Below are 13,732 nucleotides of genomic sequence, written 5' to 3' on the forward strand. Positions count from 1 at the left end.
ACTTGTGTAAGAGACAGACCATATAAATTGAATATTTAAAAACCCCTGTGCTGTGGTGATGATACCTAGTGTAAAAGATGTACTTTTCAAGACTGTGATGTTGGTATGGAGGGGGAAGACCCATTTATCTGACAGAGCAGTAATTCATTAATAAAGTTAAGAAATTTAAAAAAAAACGACAAGGAAAAAAAATAGTATTGAGCTGCCAAGTGGTCTGTATTGTGAGTCCATAGGAGCTCCTGGAAGTCTTTGAACAGCTTCTGCATACGCTGCTGCCCTCACCTGAGCTGCATGGTCAAAACCCACATGTACAAAATGTGGAGGGGAAACAGAAATCAGGCTCCCTAAATTGGAGTATATCGCTCCTTAGTAATCTCTTTTCAGGTGTAGTAGAACTTGTGATGCCTTTTTGCCTTCTTAATACGTTTGTAGCACTGTGCTTGGGTTTTGCAGGCATGCTTCTGTATTTTGCAATGCTCTCATGATGGTGAAAACTGGTTTGAAAACATCACTTAAGAAGTTGTTTCTTCCCAGCCTCAGGCAGAGGAAGGAGAAATGAAGTATTTTAACTGTTAATGCCTCCTCACTGCTCAGGCCAGCCTCCAGAGGTGATGTTTCCGCAAGTGGTAGAACCAATGCAAACTCAGTTGCCACTCCACTTTCCCAGCACTGATATGTGGACTGACGTGTTTGACGTATCTGCTACCCAAGCTGCTGCTTTTTCCTCTGGCCGCCCTTGGCAGAAGGCTTGGCCGCAGCACTTGTTGGAGCCTGAGCACAAAAGGGCAGTGGTAAAATGCCCGTATTAGTTTAAAAAAGAGGAAAGCGGGCTTTGGAGAAACTCCGGGTTGCAGCTGTGTGATAATGCCTTCACCATGAAGGGGTGAGCATCGCTGCACCTCTTGGCCTGCTTCTCGGCTGGCTAGCCCGAAGCCAGAGATATAGGAAGGACCCTTTCTGGTAAGGGGGCAGTTAACAAAGCTTTGGCCTTATCTAATCTGGCCTGTAGGTATTTATTAACCCATCGCCATGGTATTGAACTTCTGCTCAAAGTACAGTGGGGAGTGATGTTAGGACGGTGGGTACAGTTTTGATTTTGCACAAACACCTAACTTGTGTAAAGAATTTTTCATTACTGTCTGATTTCCTTGATTTTTATAAACTATTTCCTTCAGGAAAGCTTCCTCAAAGTGGTGTGCCATCCTGGAGTACCGTAACACCTCACAGGGAAAGCCCAGATCAAATCCGGTTGATGTTGGCATGGATGATGGTTTTGAGGCACAAGCATAAATCATGGAGAAAGACTTGCAGTTTTAGTGATCTTTTTTTATGAACAAAGGGAAGCAAAGTATTGTCTGTGTTTAAAATTACTTAAAACTCAGTGGTTTTATTTATATACATATAGATATATATGAAATTATGCAATGTAAGTTTCTAGACTACTTACAGTCTAAATATGTGAAGTGGCCAGGCATGTTAGAGGGAATGAGTGTAGGAAGGTGCAGTGGTTTGCACAAGTATGTAGCAAAGTTCAGGGAATGGTGGGGGAAGTGAATTCATAGTCTTCTAACTTCTAGTTTCTTAGCTTTATTATACTGATTTACAGCTTGCATGAACAAAGGAGGTGCTTAGACATTCTGTTATGAGCCTTAAACTCTTGAAGTGGAGAAAGGCTTCGTTTTGAGAATGGCTAATAATGGCAGACTGCCCGTTTTGACAGCAGGCAAATTTTGTAACTAGGCACTTGTATCTGTCCTTGGTTATTTCAGCCACCAAGTTGCTTAGAGGCTTGAAATAGTGCAGGTATTTAATGTAGCATGCTGATGAGGCTGAGCCCTTTCAAGTGTGCGCGCGATGTTTGGGGGAGGACTCTGAGTGTTGCAATGCTCTGGCCCTTTGCAGATTTTTTTGATCATACAATCATAGCATCATAGAATAGTTTGGGTTGGAAGGGACCTTCAAAGGTCACCTGGTCCAACCCCCTACAATGAGCAGGGACATCTTGAACTAGATCAGGCTGCCCAGAAATAGTACATGTTGTAAAAAAAGACCCAGCATCAGGGCTAGTGCAGTTTTCTGGCATTGCCACTGCTGTGATCCTCGCTGCAGCATGGGATCAGCCACTCCAAAGCAGCTGCTTTCCATGATACTGTTGCCACTGTCGTCTGAATGTTTAATTATTAGCAAGCATCAACTCTGGTGCCAAATTGTCAAGCAGTAGCATCCTATGCTTGACAATTGGAAATGCTTTCCAATGATGTGGTCTGGGGTTTTCATTTGGATGACTTACCTTTTCCCCAGGTGAAACAGTGTATGAACCAGAGGTATTGGGGGTTTATGTTTTTCTCTCCAAGTAATGAAAGTGACTGAGAATTTCTGCTTGACATGTGGCTCTTTTGTGTGCTGAGTATAGCCCACTTGGGGACCACATGTTGGTTGACTGCTGTGTTAACAGTGGTGCCATTTTGTTTGTCTCTGAGCGCAAGTGTTTTATTTCTAGTGCTCCAGTTATTTCGGCACAAGAGCACTTTTGAAACTTGAGAACGTTTTCTGTCTCTGCTTGCTGTCCACTTGAGTATACATTTCCTGATCTTGGTCACATAATTCGTTCTGTCTTGGAGATCTTTTCCCTTGTCAAGAAAATATTGTTTTCCTGTTTTCAGGCATCCACCAAGTCTGGCCACTCTGGAAAAGCATGTTTGTTGGGTAGAGCCAGTTCATTTGGCATTGAAGTGCTTTAACACTGCTTGAGCCTTTAAATGATCACTGGTTTTAAAGCTAACCATATTTAAATGAGACAGAGGTTTACATTTCTAGAATAATTTGTCTGGCAAATATGAGGGGAGAGTCTTGGAATTATTTTTCTTAAAACAAAAAATTATGCCCAATGTAATAATGTAACTTAAAATAGGTCAGAAATTTATATTTGGCTTTACAGCTTCCATAGTTGAGTAAACTGGATTTCAATGCCATGTAGAAATACTATGACACACAATAATTAAAAAAAAAAAAAAAAAAAGAAGTATATTTTCAAGATAAAAATCACGGAATCACAGACTGGTTTGGGTTGGAAGGGACTTTAAAGCTCATCCAGTTCCAACCCCCTGCCACAGGCAGGGACACCTTCCACTAGAGCAGGTTGCTCCAAGCCCCGTCCAACCTGGCCTTGAACACTGCCAGGGATGGGGCAGCCACAGCTTCTCTGGGCACCCTGTGCCAGTGCCTCACCACCCTCACAGGGAAGAACTTCTGCCTAATGTCTAATCTCAATCTCCCCTCTGTCAACTCAAAGCCATTCCCCCTTGTCCTGTCACTACAGGCCCTTGTCAAAAGTCCCTCTCCAGATTTCCTGTCGGCCCCCTTTATGCACTAGAAGCTGCTCTAAGGTTTCCCCTGAGTCATCTCTTTTCCAGGCTGAATAAGCCATCTGAATTTGTGAAGAAGTTACAAAATAATTTTCAAGATGGCAGTGTATTCCTAAAGTTCAGTCTTGTGACCATGAAGTAAGAAATGCCACGAGACTGTGGCTTGGGGTGGATGTGGATGTTCGTGTTGCTCCAACAGCAGTGCTTTCTGGTGGCTGCCCTGCTGGCACAGTGACGGTACAGACTGCGGGCGTGGGAAATGAGGTCTGGTGATGGGCTTGGGAGGAGCCAGGGCTCATAGAATCACAGACTGGTTTGGGTTGGAAGGGACCTTAAAGCTCATCTAATTCCAACCCCCTGCCATGCGCAGGGACGCCTTCTACTGGATCAGATTGCTCACAGCTCAGTCTGACCTGGCACAGTGTGGGAAGGCTGCTGCAGCAAATGGGAAAGCTCTGATGTGCTGGCAGCTGGACCATGCTCCCTCAGGTGCAGAAAAAAGTTTGTCCCTGTGACGAGGGTAGAAAACTGGAAGAAATTTCACAAACTTACATGTGTGCTGGATTGACTCCTGTAGCTCTTGACCCAATTCTGGAAGAAGTTAAGATTGTCATCTTCAGTAAGTGGCAGGTAGGGACTGTAGGGGTGCGAAGCAGTGTGGAGCGCCTTGAATGAGACTGTCAAATACTTCTACATCACAGGATGTACGTGCAATGCTCTCTGTTAAATGCACTGCAAACTCTTCTTGGTGGTGTGTACAGTAAAATGACCTGTAGTTGGGACCTGTCAGTATATGAGTGAATAAAACGAATACATGTATTTAAAATACAGTTTTCTTCACAAAGTATTAGAAGAAAATTTGAAATAATTGAAGCTGAAAGTTATTATTAAATGTTTCAGATAAACAAAATGAAATCATATTTAAGCAGTATTTGGCTGAGCACATGAAACCAGAGTTTGATACGCCTGTTGTTACCAGCACTCGTTTTTGTGAGGCGGTAGGAGCCATTTTCATCTGAGTTACTTGTTCCAATCAAAATTGAAGGAACAAAGAAAGTACTGAAAAAGAAGACAATTCTTACTTTTCCAGTCTGTGGATTAAAAACTAGATATGGAGCCCTAAGGTCATGAAAACAAAAAGTTAATGAATGGGCTTCCTTTCCCATCTTACATTATTTCCTTCTTTCTAATGTGGTTTAAACGTACACCCTGTATTCATAAATGCAGTTTTTGTTTATATGTGGCATTCATGATAGTTATTAATAGGGAGTTTTGAAGGCATTTTTTATGTATCACACTGCATTTGGACAGAGATCTAACAGATTACAAAAGGGCTCTAGATAAACAGAGCTATAAACTCACTGAGATGTTTGTATATTTTTGGTTAAGAAAGGAAATAACAAGTCTGGTGCAACACTGTGTTTAGTTGATGATTATATTTATTTTTTTTTTTAATTTGCCAAAAGATGAGAAATCACTTTTTCATTAGGAAGACCACTAAAGTGCACCAAAAGAAGGAAAAATGAAAATACCTGTGAATGGTGAAGGAGTCTTCGTTGAAATCAGTTCGGTTTCTTTCCTTGCTGGCGCTTCTCTTTGGCTGCTCATGGAGCACTCAGTGTTGGCCGCTTGTCAGTGCCGATGTCAAATATAAACTTCTAACTCTCATGTAGACACACTGTTTACTGGAGGATTTAGTCTCTTAACAACTGCAGTTTTCTGTAACACAAAATCCAAGGTCAGCTGGTGTTTGCTGAAGTGCCTCTTCTGGCTGCATAAGAGTTTTTCTGTTTTAATCCTCTGCTTTACAATTCTTTTGTTCCCAAACTATTGGTTTTGGATTGACATACATTTCCCACCTCCCCAGCTTAACTGCTGCCAAAAGTGGATTTTGGTTTTCAAAAGTCTAAGCAAGAGCAGTTTGTCCATTTTGGAATATGAGATTACTACTCGTTATGAAAATATTGGGGTTTTAGGTTTTTAAGTTAAAATATGTGGACATGTTTGGGAATTACAGAGGAAGAATTGGTTTTGATAATAGCGAACTATGGTCTACTGAAAATCATAGGCTATGCATTCCTGCTTTGTTTTTCTGTCTTCCTAAGATAAAATGTTATGGCAGATAGAGAATCTGCCATGTAGGTAGTGATATTTGGGAAAATAGGAAATAACTGGGATGATAAAACAAAAATAACTGTCATTCAACTGTTCTGTCCTACAGATTGTTAACAATGAATGTGTTTACTTTGCTGAGTAAAAACAGCAGATACCTCCTTCAGTCCAGAAACTTAAGCTTGAAATGTTTGTTCCTGTTAGTTTCCTCCTGATGCTGGCTTAGCACTGAGCGTGGTCTGAAGGCATTACTCCTCCTGTTTGCGGGTAGGGAATTGCCATTGAGCTGGGTCACTAGGGAAGGCTTTTGGTAGCTGCCTGTTAAATTTTTCCCCTGTTTCTTTCTTTTTTATCTGGAATAAATGAGTAATTCAGTAATATCAGCTGTTGCTGTCTTGGCAGAATATAAAGAGTAATTGAGAAGTTTGGAATGGAAAGTATGCAATGTTGGGAATTTGTATTGAAAACAGGACCTTTCTGAAACACATTCATGCAGCTTCTTGCCCTGACGTCAAAATTACAGTAATTAAGTACTTAGTTGAAAGATTTTGCTTTGTGCTGCTTTCATGCAGATTAAACAGTGACATGGAGCTGCCCACTATATAACTTTCATTTTTGTCCACTTCAAAACATGAAGCTTTTTGGAAAGGATGGTTGTAAATGTAAGAAGCAATTTGAGGAACTAAACAGCTCTAAGAAGAGTTTTTCCCACAGCATTTGAGACATGATAATGAAAGTTTGCGTTCTGTCTCAAGCTTTTGTAGCCCATTTTAATTTTAAAATAAATTATTGTTGATAGCCCATTCAAAATAATATTTCACTTTCAACATTTGGATGACACCTTTGTAATTTAATCAGTTGCAAAGTGCTCCCAGCTCAAACCGCCTTATTTCTTCATCTCCAGTGGAAGGAGAGAGGTGCCAGGGGTAGGTATGCCATGCAGCTTCCCTTCTTGGGAGAAATGAAGACAGCTGGATTGTCATCAGGCATGGAACTTGTTGGAGCCACTGAGATGTAACTCTGATTAAATGCTGCACATGGGAGAAACCCATGTAGTATTATCTGATACTAATGCCTGTGTATAACTAGCCATGGACATGACACAGTTTGCTTAATCAGCAGAGCCCACAGTTGACTGTAAAACTTGTCTGTTACCAGATGAATTTCACAAATTAACTGAAGTTTATTAGTGCTAACAGAAGATGGTTGGAACCAGAATTACTGCTTATTTCACAAATGAGAAGTCAGAGACTTGAGGTCACAGGCCGTCTGTTCAATAGCTTCTAGGGATTAATAGCTCCGTCTGTGAAAAGCCAGGCTGGCATGTCCCATCTTCTGCAGGTGAAAGTATGTGAGGTGGGTCACAGCATCACTGCATCACCACAAATATCGTTGGCTAAAAAGTATTCCTTTTGCAAATCTCGTGTGCCAGTGAACAGTAGGCATACAATAATAATAACTGTATAAGTGTCAGTACCTTTAAAAAAAAAAAGTCCTACTAAAGGATTTTTTTTTTTGTTAGTATTTTAAGATTTATTCACAAGTGCAAAGCAAGAAATGTATTTCATTTGAAAGTGAAGAATTTAATTTTCAAAGTGCCTTTCTCCAGGAGCATGTGTGTCCTGTCCAAGGAGTCTCTAACATGCTTGAGGAATATGCCTATAGACAGAAGAGCAAGAATGTTATTTACTGAAGATGCACCTCACCATTACCTGTATCATTCCTTATTTCATTGTTGTCATTTAAAAACCAAAGCCTATATCCACAGACTTTTCTGCAAGCACAGATTTTGGCTAAAAAAATTCAACTGTCTTCTTACAAAAAAAAAAAAAAAGCCATTTTAGACATCACAAAACTTGCCCAGAAAGAGGAGAGCGCTCCTCATCACATTGTGTCATCTCCCAACCAGACATCTTTGTATCCACTGAAGTGATGAACAACTGGATAATTTCTCCTGACTTGCAGTTTTGTTTGGGGTTTTCAGCATCAGTGGCCTGATACAGAATGATACCAAGAAGCTTTATGAACGAATGGTGTTTATGCCAGGTGAATTCGCCTGATCTATGCTTCACACCCATGGTTGCCTTTACGGATAATCATGACTTGCAAAAGCATGAATGAGAAGGAAGTGCCAATCTTGTATCGTTCTTTGTCCTGTTTCTGTGCTTTCCTCCTTGGTTATAGCATCGGATTCAGATAGCTCCATTCACATCAGTGTGACTACCAAAGCTATGTCAGATTTGCAGTGCTGCACAGCTGTCATGCTTTTTCCTCACTGAAGTTTTTAAGTGGTACAGAGGTATTTAGCTGAATTGCACAGTTCTAAAAACATCAACAGTTAATCTCTTTCCTGTAAGAAGCAATTACTCTTGAATTTTTATGCATCTCAGTAATGTGAAACAATTTCCCCGCTTTCACCATATTTTTTACTTTTTGAAACCCTCTTTGTTTTAACCTGAAGTGGCCCATTCTTTCTGTTAGATTGTTTCATTTGCATTTTATTAGTTTATTCTAATTCTATTGCTAATTTATTATACTGCCTAATACTTTTAAAAGACTGTTCTGAGTTTAAAGAGTCAACTACAGAGCTGTGCGCCGGCTTTGGTGGGAAAGTTGTAGAGTCTTCCGTCACTCTGACTTTTCAAGTAAACAAGACTTCAGTGGCATGAATGCCTGAGGCATGTTCTGCTGGATAACCCTGGCAGAGCTATGCTAGACCCTTTTGCCACAGTTGTAGGATTACTTGCATGGTCCAAGGTAGAATGCAGGTATCGGTGACCCTGCTACCTCCCACTGTACCCTGCTAGCTTTTGTGGCTTTGCCCATAACTTGACTGTGAAAAGGGCTAGTGAGTAGATTCATAGTTCTTCAGGGATTCATAGCAAATGACTGCATGGAAGTCACGGCGTGAGAGGGGGGTGTTTGGATTCCCACTGGTTTCTTTGCAGGGAACTGTAGCCTTCCTGTTTATTAACAGAATAAATACTATCACCTTGGCTTTTCTTGAACACTGTTGTAAGAAAAAAAGTTAGGGTTTTTCAAATATGTTCACAGAATCACAGACTGGTTTGGGTTGGAAGGGACCTTAAAGCCCATTTAGTTCCAACCCCCTGCCATGAGCAGGGACACCTTCCACTAGAGCAGGTTGCTCCAAGCCCCGTCCAACCTGGCCTTGAACACTGCCAGGGATGGGGCAGCCACAGCTTCTCTGGGCAACCTGTGCCAGTGTCTCACCACTTCATAGGGAAGAATTTCTTCCTAATATCTAATCTAAATTTCCCCTCTGTTATCTTAAAGCCATTCCCCCTTCTCCTGTCACTACATGCCCTTGTAAAAAGTCTCCTGAGAGTGGAGTATAGGGGGAGAATCCCCTTCCTCAACCTGCTGGTCACGCTCCATTTGATGCAAACCAGCTACACATGGTTGGTTTCTGGGCTGCAAGAGCACACGGCCACTTCCTTTTGCAGAAGCTGAGTTCTAGTTCTATCAGCAAGGGCCTTGAATGTGCTGTGATGAGCAGCCTCCACTCAGTCCTCATGATCCCTGGCAGTGGTCAGCCTGGTCCTATGAAGGCTGCTTGTGCAGCTCTTATTTTCCTCTGAAGTTGGCTGGGCCTTTCTAGGTCAGCAGTAAATTCTGGTTGGATGCGAACTGCCCTGTGCCAGCCTTCCTTGGCTGTCTTGGCCTCACTCAGAGCATCTGCACGGGTTTCAAGTCTTGCTGGTGTAAAAGTTGCAGGGGTCCATGTGGTCCCTGGTGTTGGTATGAATGAGGGCGTGCTGGCAGGGTTTTGGCAGCCCCTGCTTTAGCCCACTGCAACTGGGGGAGAGCCATGCTGTCCAGCTACACAAAAAAATGATGCTGGTTTATGGAAGGAGCTGCAAATAGTGTGCAGCTGGTCTAGTCTGGTCTCATAGCTGACCCAGCTTTGAGCAGGAGGTTGGATGTAGACTTCCAGTGACCCCTTCCAGATTGAGTCCTTCTGTGGAAGTGGTTAGCGTAGGGCCATGCCTGTGTATTGGATGTTTGCATGTACAGAGACAAGCATAATGTGAAAAACCTTTGAGATATTTTTCTGCAGTTTCTAAAGATGCTATGATTTTTTTGTATTATTATTTTGCTGTAAACTTACTCGTATTAATATAATTGTGTTGTTTGGTTTTTTTACTTTTTTAGTCAAAATGTTATGGCCAGGCTTTATTGACTGAAGTTTACAAGCATCTGAATTTGATTGAATCAGACTACTTTGGGATTGAGTTCCAGAACATCCAGTCGTATTGGGTATGTACAGTTCCCTGATGCACTTGGTATAATAAAAAGATTGGGTGAATGTGGTTGTTTGAGTGTCAAAAGTTTCAAAGTCTGCTGGCATGTCCTGTAGGATTATCTCTTTGATTCTTGTAAATCCGCTTCGCTCACCAGAACAATGACAACTAATGAAGCAGAGGGGAGGAATCAGATTCTACTGCTTGTTAAATCTCAAGAAAATGTATAAACCAGTTAAATAGTTGCTGGTGTTCCCACTTTCAGGGGCATGAATAAAATCCTCCTTCCCTCTGAAAGGGGAAACATCAACTCAAAGCGTAGTCACTTGTGGAGCACTTACAAAATGGCATTACAATGTGTGATTTTGGTAGTGTTCATATTTATCTTCAGTTAATTGAGTCTTCAGTTAATATCCCTAAAGGGACATTGTGAAACACTTTCTAATAAATACAAACCTCAGCAAACATTACCTGCAAGCTTTTAAAATCATTGATCCAGATAAATACTGACGCTCTGTAAGCCTCCTAGTTGCTTATCCTGTACCATGTAAAGAGGACAATGTGGCTTCTAAACTAGAGCATGTTCCCAAAACTGTCTTTATTATTTTTTTTCTGTTACTTTTTCTAGTTTTAGGACTTACACACAGAAAATATTATTGAGAACATAAAGAATGCTAATAGCATTAATACACGCTGGTCTTGAGCCAAGGCAATACAGTAAAGGTTGTTTAGTTTCCATTTCTTCTGCAGAGCATCCAAAGGGTTCTGCATTTAATAAGGTTCTTCAGATCCTCAGCTCTCTCTCAGACAGAGAAGTAACTAGTAAGGACCAAACATAATTGTCTTGTTACAGTTTATTGTTTAGAGGGATGGGGAAAAAGAAAAGTTGAGCGTCCGGAATACTTTAGTATTAGTTTTTTGGATGCATCTTTTACAAGAGCAGCAATAGACTTTCTTTAAAAATGTGCTTGTCAAAAGAGAAAAAAATATGGGAAATTAATATTGAATAAAAATATTTAAGTGGGTAGGTAAGAGAGATGGACAAAGCGTAGAAAGGAAAAAAAAAGTTGGACCTTGTCATGTTCTCCAGACCTTCTGTAATTCTGTAGCCTGGCTCCTGTGTACAGTGTGTGTTTTGGCATGATTTCTGTCTTCTTGGCAGGGCTGGTGTGCTTTTGCTGACTTGGCTCTTCTTCCGTCCAGATGAGCTTTAAGCACAGATCAGTGGTTTTTCTATTGATGCATGATAAATGTCAAATCAAATAGATAAGTACACTTTTTTAAAAGCAAAGGAATTGCTGCCATACTGCAGTGAGGAAGAAATGCCTACTCATAAATTACTGCCTGATTTGAATTTCCTTTTGATGTTTTCATATTGTATTCAAATACCAATGTCAGTTTGTAATTTTTTCTCTTTAATTTCAGATTTGGCTGGAGCCTATGAAACCTGTTATTAAACAAGTACGACGTAAGTACTTTTTAAAAAGGAAGTTTTCCTTAATTTGCATCTGCTTTACGTGGGTTGCTTTCACAATTACTACTTGATTTACTGGTTATGCTTCCCTGAAAATTGTTCTTGGTAGGGGTGATAGTGGTTCCTGTTCGGGCATGCAAACCTGATGTTTTTAATATGTAGTATGTGGTGGGTGGAATGGAAACTTACAGGATGCTTTCTGTGTGATAAATATCTAGACAGATTGGGTCAGCTGGTGCTACGTTAAAGTGAAACTTAACACTTGCTGTTTGTGAGCTTTTGTAAGTTGTGTTGTCTTACCGTGGAAAGAAAAAGGAATATTCTGGCTTACTGCACCCGTTGCATAGGAGGAGGCAGCATCTGCAGTAGTGAAATCCTGTCTGAGAGCTGATACACCTTTCAGAAGGGCTGCAACAAAACTGTACTCAGAGCTTGCTGACACGCAGGGAATTTCAGTGGAGTGGATATTCCCATGTCATTCTCAAACATTCTCTCAGCATAATTGGGAGTAGTTTTGCTAAGAGATCAGAGGTAGGGATCTGCAGCTTCAGAGTCCTCTTTGCTTTGGTTGTGAAATTTGTTTCTGCTCTTTGGCCAGGAAGATATTGCAATAGCAATGCTATCTTTGCCTTATGCTACTCTAAAAAGTAAGTAAAGGCTTACTTTTAAAGTAAAAAGTAAGGCTAAAAATAATTGAAGAATACAGTATGCTAGTTCTTCAGATGTTGAAAGAATAGATCAAACTTTCTTTTTTCCCTTTTGAACAGGGTTAAGCTGTTTGCTCGTTTCTGTAGGGCTTTGTGGAAGAACAAGACCAGGAGGGGTGTGATGGATTCCTACACCTTTCAAAATCTCAATTGAAAAATGTTGAAAATTAGTACTGGGAGGTAGAGCTGAGTTACTCTTCCGCCTCAAACTGATTGCCAGAAAATAAAATATCACCAATTCTAGCTAGATTTTTTTTTAACCTTAGGGTCATGGTTTTAACTTCTACCAACATTGTTTTTAAGCAGAAGAGCCATACCACCTATAAAAGAAGGCTTTCTCAGTAGGATATATAATACTTCCACTCTATTTTAACCCAATTGTTGAAATGCCATCTGCTTATATACTCCATGCAGTTAGGCTTGTTTTGTTTTTCCAGTGCTCCTGGCTGAAAGGAATTATGTCTTAGTCAAAAGATCTGATGGACCGCAGGTCTGCAATGTCGCTTGGTTACTCTTTCCATATCCTCTTCTATACCATATCAATGGTATATATAAATACATAAATGGTATATATAAATCTATACCATATAAATGATATAGAATGGTACTGGGGAAACTTGGCTTTAGACCATAGGCTGATGCCCGTGTGTTCCCTATCGTACATATATCGCTCTAAAATGGTCTAAAACCATGGAGATGTGCTAAAATTTATGACTGCTCTTCTGCATAGTTGTAGTGGGGTTTTCTTGTTATAAAATGTTACATTACTGTAACATTCCAAATAGTTACTAAGGATTCTGTTTAGATTAAAATGATAAATTAGTTTTTTCTCTGTAGTCAAGGTTGACAAGGGCAGTGTTAAAAACGGGAGGAGATGGGTATTAACGGGCACGCTGGGAGCCATGTGGAGCCAGCTGGGTCTAGCCGGACTTGTGGATTCAGTTCATCAACCACTCTAGTGGTTGTGGTTGGTGCTGGGAGTCTGTGGGATGCGTCTCCACCTTCCTCCCCTTCTGGGAACCTCTCACTGTGATGCTTTTGTGTGGAGTCAGGTAGTTGCTTTGCGGTATTATAGCTTTCATGGTATACAAAACTATTTTTACGGCCTTGAGACTGCAGACTTGCCTTGGAAGTAGTATAGGTAGTTTTCAGAGGAACTACCTGCTGCATCTCTGTTGGTGTGGACAATCTATAGCCCATAGGCCTGCTATAGTTAGCTGGCAAGCTGAAAGCTGGCTAGGCTTCACATGTGTTTTATCTCTCTGCATGTTGGAAAACATATTATACATGTGCTTATGACGAATGATTGTTTTTTGTGAAATTACAACTTTTTCTTACAGGACCAAAGACTACAATGCTTCGTCTAGCTGTAAAGTTTTTCCCTCCAGACCCGGGTCAGTTGCAAGAGGAATATACTAGGTAAAGTATTTTTTAAAGAAGTTGATTTGCATTACTTACCGAAATAAGAGGAAGGTAAGGGCAGAAGGATATTGTATCTGTTTCTAAACAAAACTTACATTGAAGATGAGCAAAAGAGCACTTTTCATTAGTTAGTGTCACAGTTTTATCAGATACATGTTGGCAGATGACTGTTACCAGAAAAAATATTGTTCAAAACAGAAAACAGTCCAGGATAGGGTTTGCCAAACACTGTGGTGTCAAAAGAGACAGGATATAGAGGAAATGCTAAAACTTATAAACAGGATCTATATAAAATAATCAGTACCTATTTTAATAAATGATTTATCATTTAAACCTCTGAAGTCCATATTTTAAGTATTCAATGACTAGAAACACCCTTTACTGTTC

The 13,732-nt window shown here is 40.5% G+C and overlaps 1 protein-coding gene across 6 annotated transcripts in view; it reads left to right on the plus strand.

Annotated features, from left to right (window-relative positions):
• FARP2 (FERM, ARH/RhoGEF and pleckstrin domain protein 2) overlaps positions 1-13,732 on the plus strand; it is a 74,310-nt gene that overhangs the window by 14,041 nt on the left and 46,537 nt on the right. For all 6 annotated transcript variants that reach the window (XR_003992508.1, XR_003992507.1, XM_030493809.1 and 3 more), the window contains exons 3-5: positions 9,654-9,758; positions 11,168-11,210; positions 13,264-13,342. Coding sequence is in view for 4 of the 6 variants with exons in the window: in XM_030493809.1 (XP_030349669.1) it covers positions 9,654-9,758; positions 11,168-11,210; positions 13,264-13,342 (227 nt within the window). In the remaining 2 variants the exon portion in view is untranslated. The remainder of the gene's footprint in view (positions 1-9,653; positions 9,759-11,167; positions 11,211-13,263; positions 13,343-13,732) is intronic.

This window comes from Strigops habroptila, chromosome 8 (genome assembly GCF_004027225.2).
Source record: "Strigops habroptila isolate Jane chromosome 8, bStrHab1.2.pri, whole genome shotgun sequence".
In the NCBI taxonomy this organism is placed as follows: Eukaryota; Metazoa; Chordata; class Aves; order Psittaciformes; family Psittacidae; genus Strigops; species Strigops habroptila.